The 13,213-nt window shown below is 44.6% G+C and overlaps 1 protein-coding gene across 6 annotated transcripts in view; it reads left to right on the plus strand.

Moving 5' to 3' along the window:
• WDR75 (WD repeat domain 75) overlaps nucleotides 1-13,213 on the plus strand; it is a 669,401-nt gene that overhangs the window by 449,249 nt on the left and 206,939 nt on the right. For all 6 annotated transcript variants that reach the window (XR_011022770.1, XM_068244930.1, XM_068244926.1 and 3 more), the window contains one exon: nucleotides 10,692-10,861. Coding sequence is in view for 5 of the 6 variants with exons in the window: in XM_068244930.1 (XP_068101031.1) it covers nucleotides 10,692-10,861 (170 nt within the window). In the remaining variant the exon portion in view is untranslated. The remainder of the gene's footprint in view (nucleotides 1-10,691; nucleotides 10,862-13,213) is intronic.

A 13,213-nucleotide genomic window follows, 5' to 3' on the forward strand; every position in this document is an offset into this window, starting at 1 on the left:
ATTCTCCCTGAATTTTGATACAATAAAAGTATTTACATGTTAATTACACTTGAGACCAAGGCATTCCGATTTATTATAGTTACTAGTAACTGGTTGTGTTTTGCGGCAGTAAGACAGATCCCCATATCCTTTTTTATTTGGTTGATGACTATATATTTATATATATCCCATACCTCTGCCTAGGAAATTTGCTTACTGCAATGGATCTTTAAATCATTGAGCGTAGGTGCTGCTTACCTCCCTCCAGCGTCGGTGTGGCTCGTCCTTGTCTTCCCTAATTCAGTCGCGGCAGGCTGGAGTGCAGAGCGGTGGCTGAGGGAATGCTCCGGCGGGGGGGCGGCGGGCAGCGTGCATAGTTACGTTGTGCTCGGCGCCGCCCCCAGCCATGCTGTCACGGCCACGCCTCTACTCTCCTGCTTCTCTATTGTCTAGTGGCTGGTAGCAGAATCTGATGGGAGCGGCCGGCCGCAAAATTTGATGTGACGCGGCCACATGGCCACGATGTACCAGATAGGCGGTCGCAATCTACCGGTAGATCGCGATCGACCTGTTGGGCACCCCCGCCTTAGACGGAGGCTAGACACATATCCGCAAGTTGTGTGGCGTTGCCGCTAATCTGTCTGACAGGTCTCGAGCCGCCGGTATTGCGGGATAACTCATTGGAGCCTGCGGCTCGGTTCATCTGGACAGGTCGCTGTCCTTTACCTTCCGGATTGACCCAACATGGACCATTCTGGACAGAGCATTTGCGCCACCGCGTTCGGACGTGGCGTCGGCCGGGGGACTGCTGACAACGGGAAGTAGGTCGAGTAGGTCAACAGCCAGCCCACGCAAGGGCTTCTTGGTAAGTGGCTGTGGATGTAAGGGAACCCCGCGGGAATCCCTGTTCCTTCCCAGCTCCTGACAGACGGCACATGCCTTGCAGTATTTTGCTATATCCATGTTCATCCTGGGCCAATAAAACCATTTCCGAATACAGGCAAGTGTCTTGCGAACACCTGAGTGCCCTGTCAGAGGATTACCATGTGCGGATTTTAGCACATGTCCCCTGAACGCACTCGGGACCACAAGCCATTTGGTATTCGCATGTGATCTATCAGCGGTGGGTCGCACAGACTCGCTGTACAATTTCCCACCTTCCCAGTACACCTTGAAAGCAATCCCATCTGCGAGGGGCTCAGCGGCTTGCTGCCTGGGCGCCTCCAGGCCTGGGTCACTTTGTAGCGCTGCTGTGAGTACAGCACTGTCAGTTTCAGCCAGCTGGCTCATGTCACATGAAGTCAGCGGCTGAAAGTTCCCACTGCTGGGGTCAGCACTGAACGAAGAGTCCAGCACTGAGCCCACAACCCTTGCAGCACTTTGGGTGACTGCTAGCACAGGCACAGCAATAGCATTACAATCATTGACATTCTTCACTTCATTGACACATGCATTAATGACAGTGACAGGTACAGTAACATTTTCATCACAGTTTGTATATTCAACACAGGCACATTCAACCCACCTCCCCCTGGTGCTCCCCCCAGTGTGTAAAGTACCTGGTGGTGGGTGGAGAGTTTGTCTCCTTCCGTCAGCGTTGAGGCGGTTGCGGCAGGTTTGTAATAGGACACAAGCTTGCCCAAATCAGTCCCCAACAGCACAGGGACCAGGAGATCATACACAACTCCAACAACCCTTTCTTGAACCTCCACCCCCCAGTCGAGCTTCACTCTCGCTTGGGCTATGTGTAAAAGGGTGCTCTTCACTCCAGTAAGGGCAAGGGATCGGTTGGAGCTGATGTTCTCCTTTGGCACAAGGTGTAAGTGAACTAACGTGATGTCTGCTCCGGTGTCTCGGAACCCGGTGACAATCTTGTCATTCACTCTTAACAGGGCTGCTGGTCGGTTCGGTCACAGATTTCCTTTCCGCGGGCAAACAAAACAAGATCTGATAATCCAGACTGTGGTTCGCTGGCTGGTTGCATCTGCCGTAGGTGAGGTACAGGTGATCCAGGTGCTGTTGGTGTCTGTCTCCGCTTAGGACAGCCAAATTTCATGTGTCCGGGCTTGCGGCAGTAGTGACAGGTGACCCCTTCAGGTGCTGCAGGGCTGGGCGCTGCAGCTGCACTGGGTGGCCTCTGTGACAGACGACTCACAGGGGCAGGAGGGTCTGCCAGGGTATTGGGCTGATCTCCTCTCCAGCTATATGGTGCAGTTCTGCGTGTGTCAGGCACCCGGGTAGTCACAAAGGTTTAAGCGAGGTCCGCACCGACAGTCGCTGACCCAGGCTTCTGTTCCAGCACAAACTGTCGTACATCAGCAGAGCAAATATTCAGAAACTGTTCTAGTACTATCAAGTCCTCCAGGATATCATAAGACCTTTTGGTGAGGCCTAGAGTCCACTGGCGGAGTGTGGTGAGTAAGCTGCTGACCACATCTTGATAAGTCAGTAGATTTTTTTCTGCCAGGACCTGAACTTTTTGTGATAGGCTTCTGGCGTCGGCTGATATTTAGTAATGATAGCGTCTTTTATAGTAGTATAGTCATTATCCTTTTCCACAGGTAACTCCGCAAAAGCATCAAGTGCTTTGTAGCGCAGCAAGGGTGTCAGATGTCTGGCCCACTGGTCTGGGGACAGACGATACTGACGGCATGCTTTTTCAAAAGATCACATTTTCAATAGTAGCAAATTTAAACTTTGCACTTACAGGTGATGCGGCTCCTGCAGCTGGGAGGCTTGGCGATGAACTCCGGCTGGCCTGGTGCACCTTGGCCATGTTCAGTTCATGCTGTCGTTGGCGCTCCCGTTCTTTAGCTTGGCGCTCCTCTCGCGCTTGGAGTTCGGCAGCGGCTTGGCGTTCTTTTCGCTCTGCCATGTACTGCAGGTACTTTTCCAGGTCAGTGTTCATCAGCTTTTGTAATGCCTGCTGCATTACCGGGTCAGCACAAATGGACAGTCCAGTATTGGCCGGTTCCAGGCGAGTACTCGGAGAAGCTCTGAGACTGGGGTCCATACTGACAGTCTCCTGCATAGCCGTTGTAACAGGGCCCTCAGGATGCTTAACATCTGTACACATCAGTCTCTGGTTCCCCTCGACTTGAGTTAGATGGGGCCGGTGTCCTCCTCAGTGGACACATCCAGCACCCGCAGTTGCTGGCTATTCCACCTGTACAAGTCTACTATCAGGTCTTGTTTTGTCTCTTGGAGGATGTCAATGCCCTTCACAAAGACTTTCCAGATCTGCTTGGCACATGTTCTGGTAGTTTCCGGACATTTTCAGGCCAATTTAAAATAAAACTGTTGGGGAAGGGGTACTGGCTACACAGTCTCTCTCTATAGATAAAACAATATATTGCATTCAGCTACAACACCAACGAATTAGTTTCTCGACGGGGCTAATTTGATCTGAGATACTTTCAGCACAACACAGATCCCAAACGCTGCCAAACACTATCACAAGCCCCCTAGTGTCCCGACCACACAATGCCTTCCAATCAGTTTCAGCACACAGACCATGCAATCTGTGGTCCCAATCGGTGCGCAGAAACCGATTGGGATTTTGGCAGCAGATCGACTAGAAGGGAGCTTGTGAGTTACGGTAATACAATTTACACACTATTTCAGGGTATAACTGCCACCATCCTACAGAAGGGTAGGAGTCCTAACTATACTGAGACTAATACCTGCAAATAAAAACGGTTATACACACTATTTTGTCTAGCTATCAACAATAATAGCGACTCTTCAGAAGCTAGAATTCTTTCTGTGTGGCTGAATAGCGGGTGTAGCTGAACAAATAAAACAACTTTTTAGTCGTTTATTATTAATGCAATATAAATAATTAATATATACAGAAAATCATTAAAATCAACAATTATAGAGACATTAGTAGCCAGTATGAAAATAAAAATGGAAGGAAATACTTAAGTTCATGTGGAAGTTCAGACAAGATGGCCACTGCCCGTCCTCAAGGCAGCAGCAGGCTCACATGGAGATGAAATTGGAGGAATGAAGGAGGAGGCCCTGGCAAACACTTTTGAATAAACCAAAATTTTGGGTGGAGTCTCAGGTTCAGCACAGGGGCTGGACAGGGTGCGGTTAACCTCCTGGGGTTCCTAGTGCCCAACAAATATGACAGTTTTCATATCTCGGCTTACGCTTCCTGCACACACATAACAGTCACAGATTCATATTCCTCAGAAAATACTGATTAATATGACATAACCGGACGGGTTATTGTTATGAATTTTATATCAGCACATTGGGCAGATTTTAACGAATAAGACTATATTAATTTCATAGCTGTGCTATACACGGTTTTCATTTAACAGACAGAAATAATAAAACACATGCATTTAAATCTGCTCTCCAGTGGTGCCGCACTGGCTACTGGATACCAGCGTTCCAGCAGCCCCCTGTGGAGCTAGCTTCCTTGCTACCCTTTCATGGCAGGACAACCATATTGCAGAAGCAATTGACACATATGTGAGGGTTTGTCAGAGAGCAGAACCTGTGTTCTCAGGTGATTAAAAATAAACACTAGCCTCTTGGACATAAGAGTTTGTTCCTAGTTAATTACCAAATCAACAGTGTCATCCTGCACTTAGGTTAATAAGCTATTTCTCTGCTGAGAGAGTGAGAGACCCCAGGCTGGGATGCAGGCAGCCCTTTCAAATTAAATCCAGATTCTATTGTTAATCGCAATCGGTGCAGAAAATCGATTGCGATCGCATTCTTTCACGGGCGGTTCAAGGATGCCGTCTGTGGCAGCGAAACCGTCCGTGACACGGTGTACCAGCATTTCATCATACCCACCCTGTTTCGCCCCAGCTATATGAAAAGATTGATAATACAACATAGGAGACAGGTGTCCAGCACTGCTGTGCTTTTATGTGCATACTTGTGCATACATCTTGAACTGCTTGCAACAGAACATAAGGGTGCACCCCTATCTTCCGTTGCAAGCAGTTCAAGATGTATGCACAAATATGTAAATAAAACCACAGCAGTGCTGTGCTGGACACCCACCTCCTATTGTGTATCAACATCACTTCAACTTGGCCCAGAGCAGGCAGTGAGACTCAGCCTCAGTAGGGGAAGCCATATATGTTAGTGCCAATACCATTTAGTTTTTCTCCCACATGTTTATAAAAAAAAGATTGGCCTGCAACTGTCCCCCCACATATCTCAGTTAAACCAAAAAACACAAGGCTTGGACCAAGTGCCGCAAGTCTACTTATCCCTACCTCCCCCTATGGGGGAGGTTATCCCTTCTGACCGTGCTATGTTCAGCGTGGTACTCTGCAGTAAAGATAGCAGCCACAGGTTGCCATAGTGACGTCCAAATGGGCGGTGACGCGATGTGCCGTGCGGAGCAGACGCCTCCTCCCTTCGCTGCTTTGTGGAGGGGAGGAAGTATAAGCTCTGCACGGCACATTGCTTCACCGTCGCTTTGGACGTCACCATGGCAACCCGTGGCTACTATCGTTACTGCAGCGTGGGCCAAGGCAGCATGGCGGGACGGTCATTTTGATGTGGGTTGCCGGATTCGGCCCACAGAGGGCATCTGGTCTAATAGGTATTTGTTTTCCGTTTAGGGATAATTGGTCCAAGCCTTGTGTTTTTTTGGTTCAACTGAGATGTGAGAGTGTAGGCTTGGGTTCTATCATATTTACTGGCTAAAGTCAATACACACACACACACACACACACACACACACACACACACACACACACACACACACACACACACACACACACACACACACACACACACACACACACACACACACACACATATATATTTTATTTTTTGTTACAAACATGGGCACCATTATAATGAAAATTTATTTTATTCCAGTTGATGAACAGTCGGCAGCAGTATGACATAAAGATGGCACAGTTGTATTTCATTTATCACCTTTCTGGGGCCGTAGCTGCACACAGACTAGGGAGACAACAATTCTTTTACACTACACATGCTGCTTCATAGACTTTGCTCCATGACAGAAAAAAAACTCAGGGAGGCATAAATAATGCCAATCCATCCCCTAAGCTGTGGGTCAGCCATTTAGGCCATTTCTTTGCTGAGTGTCCACAATGCGTTTCACGCTGTAGGGCATAGCATCCCTTCTGGAATCGCACCACCCTCAAAATGAGCCAGAGCGAAATCGTATTCAGCCCGAAGGCCGCGGGGAATGTTACCCTGGGATCCTGCCGTTAATTTTGCATTGGCTTACAGGCTAAAGGAAGGTCACACACACCCTTCTTAGGAGATAAGATAGATGCGTAACAACACCATTGTGACCTACAGGGATGTATAGACAGGAGTAAACCTCATACCAAGAAGAGATACATAGAACATTATGTCATTTAAAGCAAGCAATCAGAGCACATCACCATTTTAATATTTACTCAACAATATATCATAAACCTGCCCCGGAGCAGATCACAAACATAATCTCTCTGGTACCCTCTAGAACCTTTCAAGGAAAATGCTAAGATTGTTGCGATCATTAAAGCCCAATGGGCTTATAGCATTGGCTCTGGAAATCAATAGAGCCTCTCTCTGTGAAAGGATCCTTTCTTTATACCAACCTCAGCGTGATGTTTTGATCTCTGACCTGGTTGATTAATCTAAGTACACCTATACTTTTCTCAGTGGATCTGCGGCTTTCCACCAGATGTTCCCTCACAGGTCGGGTTGTTTTACCAAGGTAAAAGGAGCAAGAAATGCCATAGACAACAAATTTGGTCCTTTGTGTGATAATGTTGACAATACAATGCATATAGTCCCTCATACGTACATGATCAGTCCTGATCATGCAACTACTGGTGAGACAATTACCACATGGAAATGTACTGCTACACCCAAATTGTCCCAGCCAAGTAGAGGGACATTTTCAAACAAACTTACTTTGTGTAATAATTAACCCTATAGTAGCTCTTTTATGAAAGGTCGACATTGGCCTACTCAGCACCTTTGGAGATATACTGTCATCTCTCTCCAAAATCTGCCAGATACTGCCAATGTTCTCTCTAATTTTATTTGAAATAGAAGAGAAATTTAAGGTGAACACAAACTTGTTCAGATCACCTTCCATTTCACGACCCTCCCCCCAATCAGATTGGATCTATTTAGCTGATGTACTCTTTCCAAGTATTGATCTATTCACATTGGATTCCTCGTTTAAATCTTCTTTATATCTACTAATTGTAATTCAAAATCCTCATCAATGGTATTATTCCTTTTGATTCTCAATAACTGGCAGAATCAACTATTTCACATGCAGGGGATAACTATTGTTACGCAAAACTGAATTTGTTGCTGTTGCCTTACAATAGCCTTTAGGGCTCAAACGCACTAGCAGCCTTTTAAAAGCACTGGTGATTTGAAACAGGGATGGTCGGATAGTACTTTTTAAAATCCGAATTGATCCTGATCTGGATCCGGTTCGGATATCCGAATCTGACCTTTTAGATATCCTCGTAAATGCGGATATCCGGACACATTATCCGCGGATATCCAACCAATTCGGATATCCGGATAGACAAACCGGAAGTGCCTTTCAAAATGCTTTAAAACCGTTTTTAACCTTTAAAAACCTCTTCTATCCTCTACCTCTACCCTCCTCCTTCCCTCCCTCTTCCCTCCTCCCTCTTTCTCTTCTCTTCTCTCTTCCTTCCTCCCTCCTTCCTCTCTCTCTCTCTCTCTCTCTCTCTCTCTGATTTTGTCTTCCAGGGATTTGTAGGCTGTCAAAAAGCAAGCTCACATACATTGGCCAGGAATCTAACCCAGGTCCACTGCTTGGAAGGCAGCACTCCTCACCACTATACCACCATTGGCCGGAAATCGAACCCAGGTCAACTAACATTACAGGCTGAAGCCAGCCATTTCACTCATCTCTTCAACTAAAAGAAAGGCCCAGGAGTAGTCTTAGCTACCGTAATATCTGTTACGGCAGGGTCCTTATTACACTTTCTCTTACAGGGCTATGGAAACCGTTTTGCCCATGCGATAAAGCGAGGTGCAAAAATGAAATCATGCCTAGCAGAGGATGGTTTCAATCCATCAACCTCTGGGTTATGGGCCGAGCACACTTCTGCTGCGCCACTCTGCAGTCTGCTTACATTTGTATACAATCTTCATGTTTAAGAAGGGTACATTAGTTCCCTTCACAAAAGGCAAGGCCATCCCTGGGTGGGCTTGAACCACCAACCTTTCGGTTAACAGCCAAATGCACTAACCAATTGTGCCACAGACACTGTGCACACAATTGCTACTAAATGGCTATCTGGGTTTTTCTTCGGACAACTGTTGAACACAAAATGCAAGGCTGTCCCTAGCAGGAAGAGTTGCATGGCCACCTAGCTTTTCATCCTTCCCACCCTTGCCCTGGAATCTTCCAGACTTCAAATTGGTGTCCTGTGCTGTGTGTGTTACACCAGCATCATCCAGGGGGGCACATGATCTTTCTGATTCTGAAGTCTTGAATTGAAGCCTGTAAGCAGTTTCATCATCCGTCCCACTGCTATCATCTAGCAAATTAGGCAAATAAGCAAGCTCATTTTTCTCTTGGGTATATCACAATGGTACATGCTAGGCTGGCTTCAGCATGTAGTGTTGTCGGTAGTATAGTGTTGAGCATAGCTGCCTTCAAAGCAGTTGACCTGGGTTCGATTCCTGGCCAATGTATGTGAGCTTGGTTTGGAGGAGGGGTGTGCGGTGTTTGTCGTTTTTGCCACCAAACTTGTAATCCGGATTCGGAGATCTGGGAGAAATTTGCGGATATCCGGGTCGGCTGTCAAACTATCTGCAGATAGCTATCCGGATTTCTGCCCAACTATCCGAAATCCGGATCCGGCCGGATAGTGTAAAAATGGTTGGACATCTGGGTTACCCGGATATCCGAAATCCGGATGAGCATCCCTGATTTGAAAAGCTCTTGCTAATGCAATGATATGGGGGATTTTTAGAATATCACATCCCTCAAGTGGGATCATACCTAAAGCATTACATTAGCAAGAGCTTTTCAAATCACGCGCACTTAGAAACGGCGTAGTAACATACTGCTAGTGGGTACCAGGACAAAGCGATAAAATGATTATCCACCGCTCACTTCACTTGTTAGTATGTTGTGCTCTTTAAGATACACAATGGCAGATCATACACTGGAGTAGTGGTCTACTAAGATAAGTTCACATAATTCTGTGGGTAGAGTGCACAATTAAGTATGATACACAAGGAGAGAGGGCCCTGCCAAAGGCTTACAATCTAGTGGGAAGGTGTAGTGACACAAAAGTAGGGGGGCAGCGGACAGACTTGGATGGTCGGGAAACTGCAAAGCTAATAGTTTACGCAGCCAATCAACTTCCCACTTTGTGTCGAGTTCCCCTCTTGGGTGTTGTTCCCTGCCAGTTCAGTGAATTGGTAAAGACCCTGGTGCAGTACACTACTGTAATAGAGTTCCCACAGGCTGGGCTTGTAGTTTGGAAGAGACTTGTGTAAGGAAGAGGGAAGATTTTTGGCAGCCTCCAAGCTGGACCCAGGGTTCTGTAAGCCTTGGTGGAGTGTTTTAGGCCTACCTTGGATACTCCTGAGGTAAGGTATATTTACAGGTCACCCCCTGAGGAGCCTGCAGTCCTGTGCAGAATTGAGGCAATTTGTGTCTGCCATGGAAATACGGAGTGGCCTCCACCAAAATGTATGCCCTGGCATTGCACTCCGAAATTTAAGGGACAACTGTAAGGAAAGGGATACGGAGGCTGCCATATTTTTTTCCTTTTAATTAAACAGTGCCAGTTGCCTGGCAGTCCTCCTGATCCAATGTCTCTAATACTTTTAGCCATAGACCCTGAACAAGCTTGCAGCAGATCAGGTACTCAGCTGAATCAGGTTTTATTGGTTTAGCCATATGCTTGTTCCAGGGTTTTGACACTTCTTATTCCAGAAGATCAACAGAGCTGCTAGACAACTGGCATTGTTTACAAGGAAATAAATATGGCAGCCTCCATATCCCTCTCACCTTGTGTTCCCTTTAAAGAACATAAGTGACACACAAAGGTAGAAATGAAGTCATTTAAAGCGGACCCAAACCAAAGATTTTTTTAATTCAAAATATTTAGTTGCACCACTCTGACACATACAAAGATAAATAAACACTCCTTCAAGCCTAGGAGCATTTCAGTGCATGCTTTTCACCCTTCTCTTTTCATAACTAGGGTTATACAGGTGGCAGCCATTACTTCTGAGCTTAGTAGGAGGTTTTAGATCATGGGTGTGTTTGTCATCAGCTACCCTCCCTCACAGCGGCGTCGTCTATGTAAAATCTCACACAAGCTGAGATCACCTCCCCTGTTACATCATTAGTAGCAGACTGTGCTTTGTTTTTGATTTTTATCACCACCAGTTTGCCGGAAAATCCCGGCAATATGAAAGGAATTGAGGTGTTCCTCCAATAAATGTAAAATATTTTATATTTGTCATCATGCAGCTGAAAAAAGGCTGCTATTTATCATTATAATTTAGAAAATAGATTTTATTTCTGAAATCTTGTATTTTTAATTTGGGTCCACTTTAAAATATGACATATACTGCATACGCTGGTAAGTGATAGGCAACATAATTGTTGTTGCAACTGTTTATAAATAGTATATTGCAGTTGGATTTTTTTATATTTCTTTGATAACTTTACTTTACTTTTATTTTCTCAGTGTTTATATTCACCCCTTCTGATCCAACACCACTATATGTCCACGAGGATGTCTGCCGAGGAAAAGTACTGACAGCTTTGTTTGTGCCAAGAGTTGTACCAGAATCTGTATCTTCAGTTAGCCGCAGATGGCTAAACAGATCCCAACTTTACTTCCTCACAGATACACAGGTAATTAAAATCACAGAAGGGTTGCACTGTTAATGCAGAGCTCCAGATCAATGCAGAAATCTGTTTAACCAGTTAACCTTTTTAAGACGATATACTGTATGTACTTCCTGCAGGACTTCAGTTCCTGCCCAAGGATATAGATATTCGTCTATTGCCACGAATGGCCACCGTGGGCTCCCGTTCACATTCTTGTCACCACCCGTTAATGGGGAGATCAGTGAATGGCAACGAAGTTCCCATTCATTGATCTAGCAGTACGCACAGGAAGAAAATGTGTGGGACATCTTGTGGCCAGATAATAAAATTACACCTACAGTACATGCATTTTTTTAAAATAAAAATACACACATACAGTATACCATTAAATTGAACCTCTAAAAAAAAAAAAAAAAAAAGTAACCTCTTACCTCCCCCTTACTCTCCCATAGTTACCCAAATAAAACATTTGCATATAAAAAAAGACAATTAACTACATAAATAGTTACCTTTAGGTACTGAGTTTTTTCCCCTACTCTCCCATAGTTACCCAATTAAAACATTTGCATATAAAAGACAATTAAAAAAAAATACATAGTTACCTTTTAGGTACTGATTTTTTTTTTTATATGTATGTTCTGAGGGTATGTTACTGTTATTTTTGCAATTATGGGCTTGTAATTGGTGATACACGCAAAACAGAAAAAATGCACCTTTATTTCCAAATAAAATATTGTTGTCATACGTTGTACTAGGGAAATATTTAAATTGTTGTAATAACCTGTTTTTTTCTACAGTAGACCTGAGTAGACCAGTATAACCTGAGTTTTATCTACAGTAGAGCATTTTATTTTAAAACTATAGAAATAATGATTTTTTTAAAATATTATTATTCCTGTTAAAATGCATTTAGAATAAAATAAGTCTTAGCAAAATGTACCAACCACCTAAAGAAAGCCTAATTGGTGGTGAAAAAAACAAGCTATAGATCATTTCTTTGTGATAAGTTGCTATAAGAGAATCTGTAATGTTAAAATCGCACAAAAGTAAACATACCAGTGCGTTAGGGGACATCTCCTATTCCCCTCTGTCACAATTTCGCGATCCGCGCCGCATTAAAAGTAGTCAAAAACAGTTTTCAAAAGTTTGTTTATAAACAAACAAAATGGCCACCAAAACAGAAAGTAGGTTGATGTACAGTATGTCCACACATAGAAAATATATCCATACACAAGCAGGCTGTATACAGCCTTACTTTTGAATCTCAAGAGATCATTTGTGTCTTTACCTTCTTCCCCTGCAGCTCTCATCCACTGATGAGTGACAGGCTAATTGTTTCTTCCTGCAGACAGCTCTGCCCAGTGTCTGTAATGTATGTGACAGCCCAGCCAGCTCCTTTCACAGCCTAACAGAGGACGATTTATCCAGCTTGTAAAAGCAGGTCTCTTCTCTCACTGATAAGAGAACAGAGACGCTGCCTAATCTAAATAACACACACGGGAGTGAGCATAGAGGGGGCCTGAAGGGGGGGGGGGGCGTGCATAACAGATCAACAACACTGAAGAGTTGACAGCCTTCCTGACACAGGGCGACAGATCCGACAGGAGAGAGAGATAAGGGCTCTTTCACATTAGCCAATGCGTGCAGGAGCCGTTCTCCTGCACGCGTTGACTAGCCTGCGGCTGTCGTCTGGGAATCTGCGGTGCGACGCTGAGTAGTGGCGGTAGTATAAATTAACCCGACGGGAAACCGCTGATTCCCGACTAGAAAAAGCTCCCGGGTGCGACGTACCGCAACGCATCGAAACGCAGCGTCGGGTGTGAAAGGTAAAATGAGTCTATGGACTTTCCTTTTACCTTGGTTAACGCAAAGTATAGACTTTGAGTTAAAACGCTGAAAAAGGGCTCTGGTGTAAAAGAGCCCTAAGTTGATTTATTACAGAGATGGTGATAGTAGAAAGTAGATAGTAGATAGTACTGCAGTAAGCCAGAGCACGTTAGAATAGGTTTAGGAACTTGTAGGATAGTAGAAAAAAGGATGAAACTTTTGTTACAGAGTCTCTTCAACCATTTCAGCCCGCAGGGATTTTTTACCTTATGCATCAGAGCAATTTTCACCTCCCATTCATTTGCTAATAACTTTATCACTACTTATCACAATTTATTGATCTATATCTTGTTTTTTCCTCCACTAATTAGGCTTTGTTTGGGTGGTACATTTTGCTAAGAATTATTTTTTTATAAATGCATTTTAACAGGAATATTAAGAAAAAATTGAAAAAAATCATTTATTTCTCAGTTTTCGTCCATTATAGCTTTAAAATAATCCATGCCACCATAATTAAAACCTACGTATTTTATTTTGTCCCTATCACAA

Source organism: Hyperolius riggenbachi, chromosome 7 (genome assembly GCF_040937935.1).
Source record: "Hyperolius riggenbachi isolate aHypRig1 chromosome 7, aHypRig1.pri, whole genome shotgun sequence".
Lineage (NCBI taxonomy): Eukaryota > Metazoa > Chordata > Amphibia > Anura > Hyperoliidae > Hyperolius > Hyperolius riggenbachi.